Source organism: Phyllobates terribilis, unplaced genomic scaffold (genome assembly GCF_046119375.1).
Source record: "Phyllobates terribilis strain yellow unplaced genomic scaffold, ASM4611937v1 Scaffold_5__5_contigs__length_657084704, whole genome shotgun sequence".
NCBI classification, from domain to species: domain Eukaryota; kingdom Metazoa; phylum Chordata; class Amphibia; order Anura; family Dendrobatidae; genus Phyllobates; species Phyllobates terribilis.
This window is the reverse complement of record NW_027362765.1, coordinates 540,641,945-540,661,096: the sequence shown is the minus strand read 5'-3', so window position 1 is coordinate 540,661,096 and position 19,152 is coordinate 540,641,945. Positions and strand designations below refer to the sequence as shown.

General features: G+C 43.3%; 1 protein-coding gene across 2 annotated transcripts in view; it reads left to right on the top strand.

Moving 5' to 3' along the window:
* The window catches only part of LOC141271325 (pituitary homeobox 3), a 192,952-nt gene extending 183,527 nt beyond the window's left edge, over positions 1–9,425 (top strand). For both annotated transcript variants that reach the window (XM_073681436.1, XM_073681437.1), the window contains exon 4: positions 8,062–9,425. In XM_073681436.1, the coding sequence (XP_073537537.1) occupies positions 8,062–8,625 (564 nt within the window). In that variant the 3' untranslated portion in view covers positions 8,626–9,425. The remainder of the gene's footprint in view (positions 1–8,061) is intronic.
* The last annotated feature ends 9,727 nt before the right edge of the window (positions 9,426–19,152 follow it).

The following is a 19,152-nucleotide window of genomic DNA, read 5'->3' as shown; positions in this document are numbered from 1 at the left end:
CAAAGGCTAGGCAGACAGCTGGGGGCTAATATTAATAGCCCAGGAAGGGTGCCATGAATATTGGCCCCCTCCCAGGCTAGAAACACCAGCCGTCAGCCGCCCCAGAAATGGCGCATCCATAGGATGCGCCAATTCTGGCACTTAGCCTCGCTCTTCCCACTGCCCTGTAGCGGTGGCAGTGGGGTAATAGGGCTGGGGTTGATGTCAGCTTATAATGCCAGCTGACATCAAGCCCAGGTTAGCAATGGAGAGGCGTCTATAAGACACCCCCATTACTAACCCCATAGTCAAAGTTAAAAAAACACAAACACCCAGAATAAAGTCCTTTAATTGAAATAAACACACAATTCTTTATTGTTCTAAATTAAACCATACTTACCATCACGCTCATTCCAGCTGAAGCCAACGATCTCCTGCAATAAAAGTAAAATAATAAAGCAACATCATCCTTACCTTTCCATGGTTCCCACGACGGCTCCAGCTCTGCTACATTCACATGACAGGCTGGACCGCAGCAGAACACTGCCATCCAGCTTGCCATGCCGCAGACTCTGAGAAGCGCAGGCATGCTTGCGCTCCTCAGTGTCTGGCTGTGACGGCATAAAGATGAGCCGAGTTCATGTCCAATGAACTCAGCTCACCTCATGCATGTCACTGACAGCGTGGGAAAATACTCCTGCGCATGCGGTGAGTGCAGGAGAATTTTCCCATGCTGTCAGTGACGTGCATGAGGTGAGCTCATGTCCAATGAACTCAGCTCACCTCATGCACGTCACTGACAGCGTGGGAAAATTCTCAGCCCTCAGCGCTTGAGCAGGAGAATTCTCCCACGCTGGGATGGCATTGAGATGACAGGCTGGATCACAGCTGAGCGCTGCCATCCAGCTTGTCATCCTTCAGAGACACTGCAGAGCGCAAGTGTGGGAACCATGGAAAGGTAAGGATGATGTTGCTTTATTATTTTACTTTTATTGCAGGAGATCGCTGGCTTCAGCTGGAATGGGCATGATGGTAAGTATGGTTTAATTTAGAACAATAAAGAATTGTGTGTTTATTTCAATTAAAAGACTTTATTCTGGGTGTTTGTGTTTTTTTGTAACTTTGACTATGGGGTTAGTAATGGGGGTGTCTTATAGACGCCTCTCCATTACTAACCTGGGCATGATGTCAGCTGGCATTATAAGCTGACATCAACCCCAGCCCTATTACCCCACTGCCACCGCTACAGGGCAGTGGGAAGAGCGAGACTAAGTGCCAGAATTGGCGCATCCTATGGATGCGCCATTTCTGGGGCGGTTGACGGCTGGTGTTTCTAGCCTGGGAGGGGGCCAATATTCATGGCACCCTTCCTGGGCTATTAATATCAGCCCCCAGCTGTCTGCCTAGCCTTTGCTAGCTATTAAAATAGGGGGAATCCCACGTCATTTTTTTGGGGTCCCCCATTTTAATAGCTAGTAAAGGCTAGGTATTCAGCTGGGGGCTGATATTAGTAGCCTGGGAAGCTCCGTGGGTATTACCCCCTTCCCAGGCTTCAAACATCTGCCCCAGCCGTGTGCTTAACCTCCGCTAGAGACTAAAATTACGGGGAACCCCACGCCAATTTTTTTTTAATAAATCCTTTATTTTCACACTAAATGACAAGTACAGTAATCAACACTATCACTGTACTTCTTATATATGTGACTGACATGTTTCTATCTATCTAATCTATGTGTGATGCTGTATTCCTTCTTGTCTAAATTGTCGGGTACCACTGCTGAATTGCTGGCCGGCTTTTTTAAAGAGACGGTGCATGAAAACACTAATATTTTTTTTAATAAACCCTTTAACATTAAATGACAAGTACAGTAACCAACACTGTCACTGTACTTCTTATATATGTGACTGACATGTTTCTATCTATCTAATCTATGTGTGATGCTGTATTCCTTCTTGTCTAAATTGTCGGGTACCGGTATATGCCGCTGCTGAATTGCCGGCCGGCTTTTTTAAAGAGAGTGTCTTCTGAGCAGTTGTCAGCTTTTGGACACCTTTGAAGGTGTTTTCTATGTGTTTCTATGTGTTTTTGTTTGCCTGCCATTGGTTTTAACGGTGTTTGACGGTGCTTGACGGTGTTCTAAGGTGTTCGACGAACAGTTCCACGAACATCCCGGTGTTCGACGAACCGAACCGAACCCGAACACTACGGGGGTGGCTCAACACTAATGATGAGTTGAATTTAAGAGGAGTTGCTCTAGGATACCGTCACTATAGCCATTGGTACAGTCACAGAAACTTTTGCTCAAGTGATAAAGTTGATCTCCATTTCTATATCGTAATAAAATAATATTTAATATAAGTTATTAGAATAAAAATCACTACAGAACTAATAAAGATGTTGTGAAGACTCGGGGTCTTCCGTGGGCATAATACTGTACAGACAACACAGGGTGATGTTAAACAGTGTGGGAATATTTTATTGAACCACCAAATGGACAATAAACAGAGCAGTCCCAGCAAAATACCCAAGATGGTGCAAAATTACACAGTCTCACCAAGGGACGGACTGGGACTGAAATTCAGCCCTGGCATATAAAAGCACACAGGCCCATGCTGTCCCAGCCCTCAAGCCCCAGATGGAGATATCTATTACTTATATTACCCTCCCTGAAGGAAATCAAGATTTTCAATATGTCTAGTAATACGGCTATATAAAATTGAATAATAATGACAACAATATTGCAATATAACAGACAAATACCAACAAACCATAACCAAATATTACCCGTATATACAGTACTGATAATACCACCATAGTGATTGTTAAAGTGCTTGTCCAGGCTTGGTGTTAAAGTCTATGTGACTTCAGACTTCTGAATCCTCACAGCACACACTGTCAGGATTCTCCGGTGCCAGTGTTGGGAGAGGCCGTCATGTGACCACAAGTATAGGATTTCCACACCTCCGGCCACGTTCCAACTAAACGTACTCTGTTTTGCTAAATTCACTTGTATTGAGAGGGGCCGTGCACGTCTAGCCAGCACGTGATCGCATGAATTCAAATCATACTTGTGGTCACATGACCGGCCGCTCCCGACACCGGAGAATCCTCACAGCACGCGATGCACACACTATGAGGATTCAGAAATCTGCAGTCATACAGAGTCACTGCAGACTTTAACATTAAACCTGGACAACCCCTTTAATTAAAACCACTGCACTAGGACAGATATCACGACCATACAGTGACCATATAATGGTAATATCAGGTCTACACCAATGCTCTACAGACCATATATGTGTGCAGATTCTCACCAGTGCTGTTCTCGCTTGTTTTTGTCATTCGTTTTCCCTCTTCTTTTTAATTCGGCCCAGACCACCATGACCTCTTCTTCCGACATAATTCGTCCTTGTAAAATATAACAGAGGCATCTTTACATTCTACTTTTCCAAGACCCTCGTCTCCTTCGACCACCTCTACACAAACCACAACTTGTTCTGCCTTATAATAATTCCCCTGTGACCCCTTATAATAGTGACCATGCACCTAGTTATAATAATGCAAACAGCCCCTGTGCTTTCTTATAATAATAATAATGCCTCCTTGCTTCCCCATAATGATAACGACCCCCCATTGTGCCTTCCAGGGGAATACATAGAAATAACAGGTCCCGTAGAAAAAGTCCTATCACGTCAAAGAATGGCATATCTCCCAACTTTCTGTGAAACGGAGGATATGTATTGCAGCACTTACATTTATTTTCCCTCTACTAAAGCCCCTAAGTGGTCTCACCCACTATGATACCCCTTTCGTGACCCTCATAGAGTATTATGCCCCACATGGTATGATGACCCCACAAATCCTATACAAAGTATGATGCAGCACAGCACCCACATATTAAGATGGTCACCACAGCCCCCCATACATTATGGTATTCAGCACAGCCTCTAATATACAGTATGAGGTGCACAACAGACCCCTATATAAAACATGATGCCCCTCATAACCACCCCATTAAATCTGATGTCCCCCTTAATCACCACATAGAGTATGAAGGTCACCACAGCCCACCACATAGTATAATGTGCCCCATAGACCTCCACACAGTATAATGTCCACCACAGCCCCCACACAAGATGAAGATCCCCCACAGACACCTATATAGTATGATGGTTGCCTCAAACAGCCCCCCATATACTATGATGGTCCCCCACAAACAGCCCTCATATAGTATGATGGTCCCCCACAAACAACCCCCATATAGTATGATGGTCCCCCACAAACAGCCTCCAAATAGTATGATGGTCCCCCACAAACAGCCTCCATATAGTATGATGGTCCCACACAAACAGCTTCCATATAGTATTATAGTCCCCCACAAACAGTCCTCTGTATAGAATGGTGATCCTTCACAAACAGCCCCAATATAGCAGGATGGTCCCCCACAAACAGCCCCCATGTAGTATGATGGTCCCCCGCAAACAACCTCCATATAGTATAATGGTCCCTCACAAACAGCCTCCATATAGTATGATGGTCCCCCACAAACAGCCCTCATATAGTATGATGGTCCCCCACAAACAGCCCCCGTATAGTATGATGGTCCCCCACAAACAGCCCCCGTATAGTATGATGGTCCCCCACAAACAGCCCCCATATAGTATGATGGTCCCCCACAAACAGCCTCCATATAGTATGATGGTCCCCCACAAACAGCCTCCATATAGTATGATGGTCCCCCACAAACAGCCTCCATATAGTATGATAGTCCCCCACAAACAGTCCTTTATATAGAATGATGATCCTTCAAAAACAGTCCCAATATAGCAGGATGGTCCCCCACAAACAGCCCCCATGTAGTATGATGGTCCCCCACAAACAACCTCCATATAGTATAATGGTCCCTCACAAACATCCTCCATATAGTATGATGGTCCCCCACAAACAGTCCTCTATATAAAATGGTGGTCCTCCATAAACAGCTTCCACATAGTATGATGACCCCCCACAAACAACCCCCGTATAGTATGATGGTCTCCCACAAACATCCCCCATATAGTATTATTGTTCCTCACAAATGGCCCCCATGTAGTAATATGGTCGCCCACAAACAGCCCCCATATAGCAGGATGATTCACCACAAAGAGCCCCCATATAGCAAGATGATCCCCCACAAACAGTTCCCATGTAGTATGATGTTCCCCCACAAACAGCCCCCATATAGTATGATGGTTCCCCACAAACAGCCCCCATGTAGTATGATGGTCCCTCACAAATAGCCCCCCCATATAGCAGGATGATCCCCCACAAACAGCCCCCATGTAGTATCATGGTCCCCCACAAACAGCCCCCATATAGTTTTATGGTCCCCCACAAACATCCCCCATATAGTATTATGGTCCCCCACAAACAGCCCCCATATAGCAGGATGATCCCCCACAAACAGCCCCCATGTAGCATGATGGTCCCCCACAAACAGTCCCTATATAGCAGGATGATACCCCACAAACAGCTCCCCATATAGCAGGATGATCCCCCACAAACAGCCCCCATAAAGCATGATGGGCCCCCACAAACAGCCCCCATATAGCAGGATAATCCCCCACAACGAGTCCCCATATAGCAGGATAATCCCCCACAAACAGCCTCCATATAGCAAGATGATCCCACACAAACAGCCCCCATATAGAACGATGGTTCCTCACAAACAGACCCCATGTAGTATGATGGTTCCACACCAACAGCCCCCATGTAGTATGATGGTCTCACGCAAACAGCCCCCATATAGCACAATCATCCCCCACAAACAGCCCCTATATAGTATTATGGTTTCCCACAGCACCCAAAAATAAAAAAAATCTTTATACTCACCAACCGCCGATGTCACCTGCATGCGACGGCCTCCAGAAAGCCCCCAGATGAAGGGATGCCCGCGGCCTGCCTGAGTAAGTGATGGAGCCTTTGACTCTGTGATCCATCACAATTGCTAATAGCAAGTAATGCGGCCCACAGCCGGACCGGCCCATCTGGCATTTGCGGCCCCCGTGTAGTATTATGGTCGCCCACAAACAGCCCCCATATAGCAGGACAATTCCCCACAAAGAGCCCCCATATAGCAGGATGATCACCCACAAACAGTTTCCATGTAGTAAGATGGTCCCCCACAAACAGCCCCCTATAGCAGGATAATCCCCCACAAACAGCCTCCATATAGCAACATGATCCCCCACAAACAGTCCCCATGTAGTATGATGTTCCCCCACAAACAGCCCCAATATAGTATGATGGTTCCCCACAAACAGCCCCCATGTAGTATGATGGTCCCTCACAAATAGCCCCCCATATAGCAGGATGAACCCCCACAAACTGTCCCCAAGTAGTATCATGGTCCCCCACAAACAGCCCCCATATAGTTTTATGGTCCCCCACAAGCATCCCCCATATAGTATTATGGTCCCCCACAAACAGCCCCCATATAGCAGGATGATCCCCCACAAACAGCCCCCATGTAGCTTGATGGTCCCCCACAAACAGCCCCTATATAGCAGGATGATCCCCCACAAACAGCTCCCCATATAGCAGGATGATCCCCTACAAACAGCCCCCATAAAGCATGATGGTCCCCCACAAACAGCCCCCATATAGCAGGATGATCCCCCACAATGAGCCCCCATATAGCAAGATAATCCCCCACAAACAGCCTCCATATAGCAAGATGATCCCCCACAAACAGCCCCCATATAGTATGATGGTTCCTCACAAACTGCCCCCATGTAGTATGATGGTTCCACACAAACAGCCCACATGTAGTGTGATGGTCTCACACAAACAGCCCCCATATAGTAGAATCATCCCCCACAAACAGCCCCTATATAATATTATGGTTCCCCACAGCACCCAAAAATAAAAAAAATCTTTATACTCATCAACCGCCGATGTCACCTGCATGCGACGGCCTCCAGAAAGCCCCCAGCTGAAGGGATGCCCGCTGCCCAACTGCGCAAGTGACCTGCGCTGCGTATGAAGGGATGACCGAGGCCTGCCTGAATAAGTGACGGAGCCTTTGGCTCTGTGCTCCGTCACAGTTGCTAATAGCAAGTAATGCGGCCCATGGCTGGACCGACCCATCTGGCATTTGCCAGACTTGCCAAATGGCCAGTCTGGCCCTGGTCTCACCCTTTCTCATGCTCGCCGGGGATAGAACAACTGCGACTTTGGGACTTCCATGGCCAACTACCTCAACCAGTGGCCCCCCGCTTTTGGCAGGCCCCCACAGAGAGGAGGTAGTGGCAAGCTTAGGAAGCTGACAGTCCATTGAGGTACAAGGCCAGGAGAACCGAGGGTCCCACCCTGGCCTCACCGAGAGTTTCCACGGGGCCAGATGACTGGCTAGTCCCAATCTGGCATCTGCAAATGTCTCCATGGGTTCCAGGCGACCGGAGGGTCCCATCTGGCAACCCTAAACAACATATTCATGGGACCAGGTGACCTCATTGTCTCAACCTGGTTTCCCCAAATGTATCCATAAGTTCTCTGATGGTCAATGGAGCAGATCTGTATCCTTCCAGTCAGGGCTGTGTTCCTTTAGGCTGGAATCCTGTAAAATCCAAATCTGTATCTCTCTGGATGGAGCCATGCTATCCATCTGCTGTCCTGAAAATGTCTCTCTGATTCTTCTTGATTCTCTTTGCAGCAGGATAGAAAACCCTTTTTATATTTACATATGTGGCTAAGGTCATCAGTCATAGGTCGGGGGGGGGGGCAGGGGGGAAGGTGCAGTGCTCAGGTCTCATTGTTTGAGCTAATCCCCCTGCTCTTGTAAATAAACTAGCTGGCTTAGTACAATATGTAATTAACATAGTAACAAACATCATTGTTCCCAAACACTTAGTCACTGTCCTTCTTGACCAGCAAAATAAACACATACATTCAAAACGTTCAAAGTCAACAATAATAATACTGTATTTCTCCTGGCTTAAGAAATCTAAACGTCTGGCTGATTAAGATTAGAAGCTGTGTCTTCATAGATGTTGTCACCATGCTGCCATTAATGTAATATGATCTATTTTTTGTACTTGTAGGTGTGGTTCAAAAACCGGAGAGCCAAGTGGAGGAAACGAGAAAGGAATCAGCAGGCTGAACTATGCAAAAATAGCTTTGGAGCCCAATTTAATGGACTGATGCAGCCCTATGATGACATGTATTCTGGATACTCTTATAACAACTGGGCTACCAAAGGTCTTGCAACTAGCCCCCTCTCTGCCAAGAGTTTTCCATTTTTTAACTCCATGAATGTAAGTCCTTTGTCATCCCAACCAATGTTCTCGCCACCCAACTCAATTGCTTCAATGACCATGCCTTCATCTATGGTTCCTTCAGCAGTGACTGGAGTTCCAGGCTCTAGCCTTAACAATTTGGGAAACATTAACAATCTTAATAGCCCCAGCCTCAATTCTGCAGTTTCAGCCAGTGCCTGTCCCTATGCCTCAACAGCCAGTCCCTACATGTACAGGGACACTTGCAATTCAAGTTTGGCAAGTTTAAGGCTGAAAGCTAAGCAACATGCCAACTTCACATACCCAGCAGTACAGACTCCGGCTTCCAACCTGAGCCCTTGTCAGTATGCTGTGGACCGGCCAGTATGAAGGACCACATGCCAAAGACTTGATGGTAGCCATAATACGGAAGACCCAATTGCCCTGCAGAAGATGCCCTTTTTTTAAAAAAAAAAAAATAGGCATGAGAGCTTCTCTGAGATATCATTTCCATTTTTAAAGTGAGAGATAAAACTGCAGACTGTATTTTCTTTTTGGTTCGAGAGGACATTCTTTATTCATACTTCATCAGGAAGACAGTGTTTCCAGTACAAAGAAAACTGAATTCCGTGGTCATGATGAGTAGTCTTGCTTTTATAAGGCAAGCTGTATAATTGTTGTGGTTTTTATTTAGGCTCTCGGTATTTGTACAGTTGACTAAACCCAGAGACGTATAATATGCATAGGTCACTTGAATGCAAATATGATCAACAACTACTTATTTATCATAAGGATGGCCCAATCATACAAAAATCAGTGCGCTATACTGCAGACATGTGCATGACCATTACAGTTGTCCAGCTGGCAGCCTCACATGTAATCTACGGAAAAAAGGATGTATATATATATTATAAAAATATAAATTGAAACTTTTTTTTTTCTTGTTTTGTAAGTGGAATAATCTATAAAATAGAGTTTAACCGTAAGCCGATGCTTGTCCCAGGTGGTGCGGATTGCAAGGCTACAGACCATATTTTTTGCTTCTAGCCTGCTTGGGATTACTTTGAAGGTATAACTTTTAACAATGGTCAGCTATTTTTCAACAGATTTCACTGCCCCTCTTCCCTTTCTTCTTTCCCAGTTCCATTTTGAAAGGCAAAAAATAAAATAAACGTTGAATCATTTGTTTTCTACATGTCTTCTTATTGACTCTCCCTTGACTCTCACTTGCTATCATCTCATATCTCCCTTTGGACATATATACTGTACTTTTTACCAGAATGTTTATACACGAAAACTACCATACAATGCCAAATAATACTTTTATGCAATATCCATAAAATACTACTATATAGTGCCTGTTTCAAAACAGTCACTGGACATAATGCAAGGAGAAGACTCGAACAAAGTGGGAGACTACAGATAATGATACATAGTAGAGTATTAAATGTTAAAGGTAGCCTTTCACGTGAAAAAATGCTATTAAGCTGCCGATGTGGGGTTAATCTGCAGGTTAATAGAGTTGTGAACCTGCCCAGTGCCTGCACTTAGACCCCCACCACTGGGAGGAAATGAACTTTATTCCTGACAGGTTCTGGTGACAGGTTCCCTTTAATTCCTTCTGTTATTGCAATTTTTTGCTACACAATGGCCACCCAGTTGTGCAGGGAACTGCAGCCTAGCCCATTCCCTAAAATGTGCAGTTCCTTACACAATGGGTGGGCAGGAATTCATTGCACAGGTATACAAATTGCCTCTTCAGAGAAAAAGAGGGCTTGAACTCTATAGCGCCACCTATTGGAAGCAGCAATCCTACAAGTCACAATCAACCCTTTAACGAGTCAAAAATAGTGAAGGGGACTCTGTTCTATGGCAGCATTCCAGTGCTTTAATCTCAATATAAGTCCAACCACCATGAATCATCAAGTTATGGCATATCCAATCTATATGCCATCACTTTACAAGATGGAAATAGCCCTTTAACACAGCATCCTTTAAGAATAGTTGCAAATGTGAAAAATCTATCAATTTAATGCAAACTTATGATGTCACCATTAGTGATGATCGAACGTGCTCGGTTAAGGGGTGAACTGAGCACACTCAGGTGCTTACCAAGTATCTTCGGTGTGCTCGAAAACTATGTTTGAGTCGCGACACATGCAGGGATTGTCTGTTAGGCAACCCTGCATGTTTCGCGGCTGTCTAACAGCCGCAAGACATGCAGCTGCTGCGACACGAACATAGTTTTCGAGCACACCAAAAATACTCGGTAAGCACCCGAGTGTGCTCGGTTAACCCTTTAACCGAGCACGTTCGATCATCACTAGTCACCATATTTCACAATATAAACTGCATACATCATTAAACAGTTCCCTGACACCTGATGAGATAGGTGTACTTACAGTTATATGAAAAAGTTTGGGCACCCCTATTAATCTTAAGCTTAATGTTTTATAAAAATTGGTGTTTTTGCAACAGCTATTTCAGTTTGATATATATAATAACTGTTGGACACAGTAATGTTTCTGCCTTGAAATGAGGTTTATTGTACTAACAGAAAATGTGCAATCTGCATTCAAACAAAATTTGACAGGTGCATAAGTATGGGCACCTCACCAGAAAAGTGACATTAATATTTAGTAGATCCTCCTTTTGCAAAAATAACAGCCTCTAGTCGCTTCCTGTAGCTTTTAATGAGTTCCTGGATCCTGGATGAAGGTATTTTTGAACATTCTTCTTTACAAAACAATTAGAGTTCAGTTAAGTTTGATGGTCGCCGAGCATGGACAGCCCTCTTCAAATGATCCCACAGATGTTCAATGATATTCAGGTCTGGGGACTGGGATGGCCATTCCAGAACATTGTAATTGTTTCTCTGCATGAATGCCTGAGTAGATTTGGAGCGGTGTTTTGGATCATTGTCTTGCTGAAAGATCTATCCCCTGCGTAACTTCAACTTTATCACTGATTCTTGAACATTATTGTCAAGAATCTGCTGATACTGAGTGGAATCCATGCGTCCCTCAACTTTAACAATATTCCCGGTGCCGCCATTGGCCACACAGCCCCAAAGCATGATGGAACCTCCACCAAATTTTACTGTGGGTAGCAAGTGTTTTTCTTGGAATGCTGTGTTTTTTTGACGCCATGCATAACGCCTTTTTGTATGACCAAACAACTCAATCTTGGTTTCATCAGTCCAGAGGACCTTCTTCCAAAAAGAAATTGGCTTCTCCAAATGTGCTTTTGCATACCTCAGCCGACTCTGTTTGTGGCGTGCTTGCAGAAACGGCTTCTTTCGCATCACTCTCCCATACAGCTTCTCCTTGTGCAAAGTGCGTTGTAAGGTTGACCGATGCACAGTGACACCATCTGCAGCAAGTTGATGCTGCAGCTCTCTGGAGGTGGTCTGAGGATTGTCCTTGACTGATCTCACCATTCTTCTTCTCTGCCTTTCTGATGTTTTTCTTGGCCTGCCACTTCTGGCCTTAACAAGAACTGTCCCTGTGTTCTTCCATTTCCTTACTATGTTCCTCACAGTGGAAACTGACAGGTTAAATCTCTGAGACAGCTTTTTGTATCCTTCCCCTGAACAACTATGTTGAATAATCTTTGTTTTCAGATCATTTGACAGTTGTTTTGAGGAGCCCATGATGCCACTCTTCAGAGGAGATTCAAACAGGAGAACAACTTGCAAGTGGCCACTTTAAGTAGCTTTTCTCATGACTGCACACACCTGGCTATGAAGTTCAAAGCTCAATGAGGTTACAAAACCCAAAAAAGTGCTTTAGTACGTCAGTAAAAAGTAGGTAGGAGTATTTAAAACAAGAAAATGATAAGGGTGCCCATACTTATGCACCTGTCAAATTTTGTTTGAATGCAGATTGCACATTTTCTGTTAGTACAATAAACCTCATTTCAAGGCAGAAACATTACTGTGTCCAACAGTTATTACATATATCAAACTGAAATAGCTGTTGCAAAAACACCAATTTTTATAAAACATTAAGCTTAAGATTAATAGGGGTGCCCAAACTTTTTCATATAACTGTACCTTGAAAATCCATGTCAGAATGGCTATATAATAATCCTTTCTAAATGTTTATATTTAATCTCCGCCCAACTCACCTGATTCCCAGCTCTTCTGTGTCCTCTTTCCAGCCACTTCTGGAAGCTTATGCTGCTCAGTAGAAGCTGTCAATTAGGCTCAGTGGGCAATGGATGAATACTAATGGACTGATGAGCTGATTCAACCCTCAGCTCAACTCATAAAATGCTCATTTTCATATGAGGAAAATAGAGCTTTTCTGACATGGGTTTGCAAAGTAAGTGCACCAGCCACATCAAGTTTAAGAGATCTATTTAATACTGCATGCAGCTTATTGTAAAATCTTATCACAGGTGACTTTAATATTTAGGTAAATCTAAATATGACTGGGTATAGATTATTTCATACATTTAAAGTATAGCAATGTTTTAAAGGGTAACTGTATTTTCAAGTAATTTTTTGGAAGTGTGTTTATGAGAAATAACACTGTATCTGGCCATTATATGACTCGTGTTCTGCATTTTCACAAGTTTCCCCAACTGTTTGATCCACCTCTTATTTTGCAATCCACTGGGATCTGGAGGGAGGGGACTAGCTGTAGTAAAGCCCCCATACGCAACACAGCACACAGAGGAATTCCTGCTCTTCGTTCATCTTTTTAGCACACAGACACAAGCAACAGCAACAAGGAGGACATTATACAGCAAAGCTGAGCTGTCTGGGTGTGAATCAACCTCTGATGTAAGGTAAAAGACTTGTTTGAAAGCTCACCACATTCTTTCTAAGTTTCCCTCTGCCTGTTTCTTCTCACTGCTCCTCACTTCTCTCACCTCCTCTCTCCATACAGTACAATGGACTGTGTCATATGAATTACAAATTTAGGAGGCATGGGGAAGAGAAAGACATGTCTGATAAATGGGGAAGGAAGCAGATTTCTCTGATAAGATATACTACAAAGTTTCTTAAATTCATCTGCACTATTAATTTATGCAAAGTTTATGGAATGCACAGTTCATTTTAATTCATTCATTTTAGATGAATGTGTAAGATTATGAATTTGAATGGTTTCCAAGTATTTTGTTTTCTTTTCTTATTAAAGGTATACACTAAGCAAAATTCATGTACTATTTTATACCTTTTTCACACGCCAACCTCAGGATAATATATTTTTAATAATTTTAGGCGACACTAAAAATTGAGGGAAATTTGCCATCAAATTTTTAACTGAGTAAACATACTTCAAAGCATAATACTTTATTCTTCTAATATTAAAGTATTACAATGCTTCTCCTCTGTCAATCTGCTAATAATGAAATTGAACACTTTTTTTCATTTTAAATGTTTTTATCAGATTACATAAAATGGTATCACTATTCCATTAATGTCATCTGATCTCTGAATATTCGTGTTTGCCAATCCCATTCACACATAAAGTAATACTTTTTATTGCTGAGATATTTTCATAATTATAGTTATATTATTATATTTAATTACAGTTATACAACCCCAATTCCAAAAAAGTTGGGACGCTGTGTTAAATGTAAAGAAAACAAGAATGCAAAGATTTGGAAATCTCTAATAGCCATATAATATACACACCATAAAACACAGATCAGAAGGTGAACGCAGGACATTTTTCCATTTAATTAGAAAAAATTAACTAATTTAGATATTATTGGCAGCAACATATCTCAAAAAAGTTGGGACTGGTTCATGTCTACCATTGTGTAGCATCCCCTCTTCTTTTTATAACTGTCTGCGAACTGAGAAATGAGCTTTGACCCAGAGAAAAGGGCAACGTTTCTAGAGTGTGTTGATATATGGCTTTTTCTTTGCATGATAGAGATTTAAAAAGCTCACAGAATCTGTACCTTATTAGACAGTTTAAAATGTAACTTTTAATATAAATATTTAAAAATACTATAACAAAAATAACAAACCACAATATCAGTGCTCAGAAAAGATTTTAAAAGACGAAGGGGAGTGCTTAGCCCTTTTATGGCACACACTGACCCTACCTTGCTGCAGAAGTTGGCACCCTATATTCTGCGCAATGGCGCCCCCGCTCACCAATGACTCGCCCTCCTCTCCCTATATCACTCTGTGTTAACAGACAAAAGAAGTTCAAAAAATGCAATGTGCAAAAAATATGAGGTAGCGATATAAAAATCGGTAGCATATGGTAGGAGACAGATTTTTTTTTTTTACATACAGTGCCTACAAGTAGTATTCAACCCCCTGCAGATTTAGCTGGTTGACACATGCGGAATTAACTTGGCATTGTGACATTTGTACTGTAGATCAGCCTGGAAGTGGGAAATGCACTGCAGCAAATTTTTTTTTTTTTTTTTTAAAACGTTAAAAGTTAATTCAGAGTGTCATTTATTATTCAACCCCTCAAACCACAAGAATTCTGTTTGGTCCCCCTAAAGTATTAAGAAGTAGTTCAGGCACCAAGAATAATGAGCTTCACATGTGTGGATTAAAGATCTCTTTTGCCAGCCTTTTCTGACTATTTAAGACCCTCCCCAAACTTGTGAACAGCACTCAGACATGGTCAACATGGGAAAGACAAAGGAGCATTCCAAGGCCATCAGAGACAAGATCGTGGAGGGTCACAAGGCTGGCAAGGGGTACAAAACCCTTTCCAAGGAGTTGGGCCTACCTGTCTCCACTGTTGGGAGCATCATCCGTAAGTGGAAGGCTTATGGAACTACTGTTAGCCTTCCACGGCCTGGACAGCCTTTGAAAGTGTCCTCCCGTGCCGAGGCCAGGCTTGTCCGAAGAGTCAAGGCTAACCCAAGGACAACAAGGAAGGAGCTCCGGGAAGATCTCATGGCAGTGGGGACATTGGTTTCAGTCAATACCATAAGTAACGTACTCCACCGCAATGGTCTCCGTTCCAGACGAGCCCGTAAGGTACCTTTACTATCAAAGCGTCATGTCAAGGCTCGTCTACAGTTTGCTCATGATCACTTGGAGGACTCTGAGACAGACTGGTTCAAGGTTCTATGGTCTGATGAGACCAAGATCGAGATCTTTGGTGCCAACCACACACGTGACGTTTGGAGACTGGATGGCACTGCATACGACCCCAAGAATACCATCCCTACAGTCAAGCATGGTGGTGGCAGCATCATGCTGTGGGGCTGTTTCTCAGCCAAGGGGCCTGGCCATCTGGTCCGAATCCATGGGAAGATGGATAGCACGGCCTACCTGGAGATTTTGGCCAAGAACCTCCGCTCCTCCATCAAGGATCTTAAGATGGGTCGTAATTTCATCTTCCAACAAGACAACGACCCAAAGCACACAGCCAAGAAAACCAAGGCCTGGTTCAAGAGGGAAAAAGTCAAGGTGTTGGAGTGACCTAGTCAGTCTCCTGACCTTAACCCAAATGAAAACTTGTAGAAGGAGCTCAAGAATAAAGTCCACATGAGACACCCAAAGAACCTAGATAACTTGGAGAAGATCTGCATGGAGGAGTGGGCCAAGATAACTCCACAGACCTGTGCCGGCCTGATCAGGTCTTATAAAAGACGATTATTAGCTGTAATTGCAAACAAGGGTTATTCCACAAAATATTAAACATAGGGGTTGTATAATAATTGACCCACACTTTTATGTTTAAAATTTAATAAAATTCAACTGAGCAACATAACTTTTTGGTTTGTAAGATTTATGCTTCTGTTCATAAAACCTACTCTCGTTTGCAGTTTGAAGGCTCTAACTTATTTGCATCTTATCAAACCAGCTAAATCTGCAGGGGGTTGAATACTACTTGTAGGCACTGTATATATCAACAGCTCTAGTTAATTCGATGTAGCAGCAGATATAATAGCAGCAAAAAGGTTAGTCTATGCTAAGGGTCTCAATGTGCCCCAACTTCGTCTCAAAATAGATTCCAGGGACATGCCATATTATATTTCATATACATAGATCTCATATCAAAATAAGACTTTATAAATATATAAATTTCATAATGTCATAATTTCATAATAAAATCAGCCCAAGCATAAACTTTTTGAATAGATGTATAGCCTAATCAACCCAAATATTAACTCAACGCGTATCTCCTTTTTCAAGGTTCATCAGAAGTAGTTCATCAGGCATAAATTTCATATATCACAGGCTACTTATCTGGCTCAATCGATTTATCCAGACAGGCTTTTGACAAGACCAAGCCACATAATAGGGCGTTTCAAGGATGGTCTGACGTCACTAGGTGCGGGGAGACTGAAAGTTAGAAAGCAGACCAATCAGTTTCGGGGAATACTCAGTCCTGCTTCATCTATGTAAAGCAAGCACATGGAGTACATTAAAGTGCTAGCTAGCTACATGGGTTATGTAGAGGCTGAAAACTTTTACAGTCCTAAGACATCAACACATCTCACAGCCGAGAGTAGTCTACAATGTATGCAGTCTGAACAATGCTCCTGCAACACAAATGTTTCCACTGCTTTCATTGTCTTTGGCAATATAACGTCAAAATGTAAAATGCAATGATTTGGAAATAATAATAATAATAATAATCTTTTATTGCAATATTTTATTCACATCAGGACATCGTTTACATATCAAAAGTTGAAAGTTAGACATTTTTCCATTTCATTTGAAAAAAAACAACAAATTTGGAAATTAGAATAAAAAGAGAATCTATCGCTCTACTTTCTAGGGGTAAATAGGAACAATATACAAGTAAAAAAAAACAAAAAAACAACTAGTGATACTCTCCAAAACCAATGTATTAAAAGTACACAATGATTGTTAACAGCATAAGGTCATAATCTCACAACACGTTTTCACAATATTTGAGTAAAATACATGTCAATACACCAGAGAAGACAGACTTTCACAGAGCCAAATCCAATAGGGTGACAGTGAACTGACATTTAACTGAGTCAAGTGAATACCTTTACATCTTGAGCACAGCCCTGGAAGTCTGTGATTTCATTATGATGTCATTCGTTCATAGTCAGTACATAATGTACATATTTTTCCATAGATGAATAAGGGCTTGTTTTTTGCAGGATGAGCTGTAGTATTGAATTACACAATTGATAGCAGCATCTAAATAGTTAACAACCATGGCAAAAGCTTTGCTTGATACAGATGCTGGCTATAAAATATAGCCGACATTAGCCGCCTGTTGACAGAGCTCAGCTCTTGTGTCCCCTCCATACTTGCGAAACCCTACCCAGGAATCTTTTTTCATAACAATGATGAAAAATATAAAAAGGTTCATAGTATCCCTCCTTCACCTCAAAAAGTTAAATGTTAGGAAAGTAATTCACATCATTGAACATTTATAGTATCATCAACCTTTCTTTGTGGCATGAATTTGATGTGCATACTTATAACATACCCATGGGCAGTGTGACAGAGTCACTGGTGTTATATGTGAGAGGAGATATGTTTCACTAAGGGTACTAGCCTTAGTGAACTGAACCTACAACTTTTCTCCAGCATGTTATATGTTGCGGGGGTTAAATCACCATTGTGAAGGGAGTGGTTTTGCGTGAATGACATAGAGACGGGAGGGAAGTTATTCACCCTACCTCCATCTCAGAGTGTGGCTGAGCAAGGTTAAATGCTCAGTCCCTGTTTTTTTTCCTGTGGTTGGGAATTTGGAGAAGCAAGTCTCCAGACTGTGGAACTTCAGCTCAGAAGGAGCTGAAGTGTGCTGCAAATTCGTGCAGGCAAACCCGCATGTAACATACCTGGCGGCGTTCTTGCATAGTTTTCCATCTCCCACTGTGCGAGAGCGCGCACTTGATCTCCAATCCAGAATGTCTCTCTGGCTTCCCTCCATGCTGTCTGTTTGCCTCTGTTTCTACTGCTTAAGGGCGGCGCCCGATCACTTCCTGCTTTTTGTGCCTGCTGCAGGCACACCCCTTGTGCGTCCTCAGCCTATTGCTGTCTGTCACCTGGTATTTAAACCAGCTGCTCCAATTAACCCATGCCTGAGCATCTTGCCCTGTCAGTTGGCTTATTGTCTCTGACATGCCAGGTCCTGTGTATGTTACCTGTCTTGCAGTATCTGTTCCCGTATCTGTACTGTGTCCTACCTGTGTACTCTAACCTGCAGTCTGTACACGCTCTCTAGCCTGTTGTCTTCTGCCTATCCTGGAGGCTGTATTTCCAGGCCAGTGTGAACACACTCCTAGCCTGTTCTTTCCGCCTTCTAGGGGCCGCATACCTAGACCTGTTCCTGTATCTTGCCTGTTCTTGTCTGTATACTCTCCTAAAATGTTACCTGTTTTTCTCCATGTAAGTACCTTCCCTTTTCTTGCAGAATCTGATCCCGTACCTATCTCCTACTCATTGTCTCTGTACTCCCGTTTGTGAGTTTAGAGTCCACTCGCTACTTCATTGCAAGTATCCTGTGTGTACCTGGTTCTGCCTTTCCCTTCCAGTCTGTTTCGTGTGAACAGAGCCCTGTCCCCTCCGCTCTGCCTTGCTTGCCGCTTCGGCGGTTCTTGCCTGCTCAGCCCTGTCCACCGTGTCTGCGGTTTCGCTTTGCTCAGCCCTGTCCACCGCGTCTGCGGTTTCGCTTTGTTCAGCCCTGTCCACCGCGTCTGCGGTTTCGCTTTGCTCAGCTTTGTCTACCGCGTCTGCGGTTTTGCTCTGCTCAGCCTTGTCTACCGCGTCTGCGGTTTTGCTCTGCTCAGCCTTGTCTACCGCGTCTGCGGTTCTGCTCTGCTTGGCCTTGACTACCGCACCTGCGGTTTCGCTTTACTCTGTTTGTTTACCGCATCTGCGGCTCCGAATTTGTCTCCCAGTCTGTACTGGACCCTACTCAGCCTGCGCTCTAGTCTGCCTGTTCCTGTATTCCCCGGTGTGGGTCAACAGCCGTGTCTGGAGTCTGACCT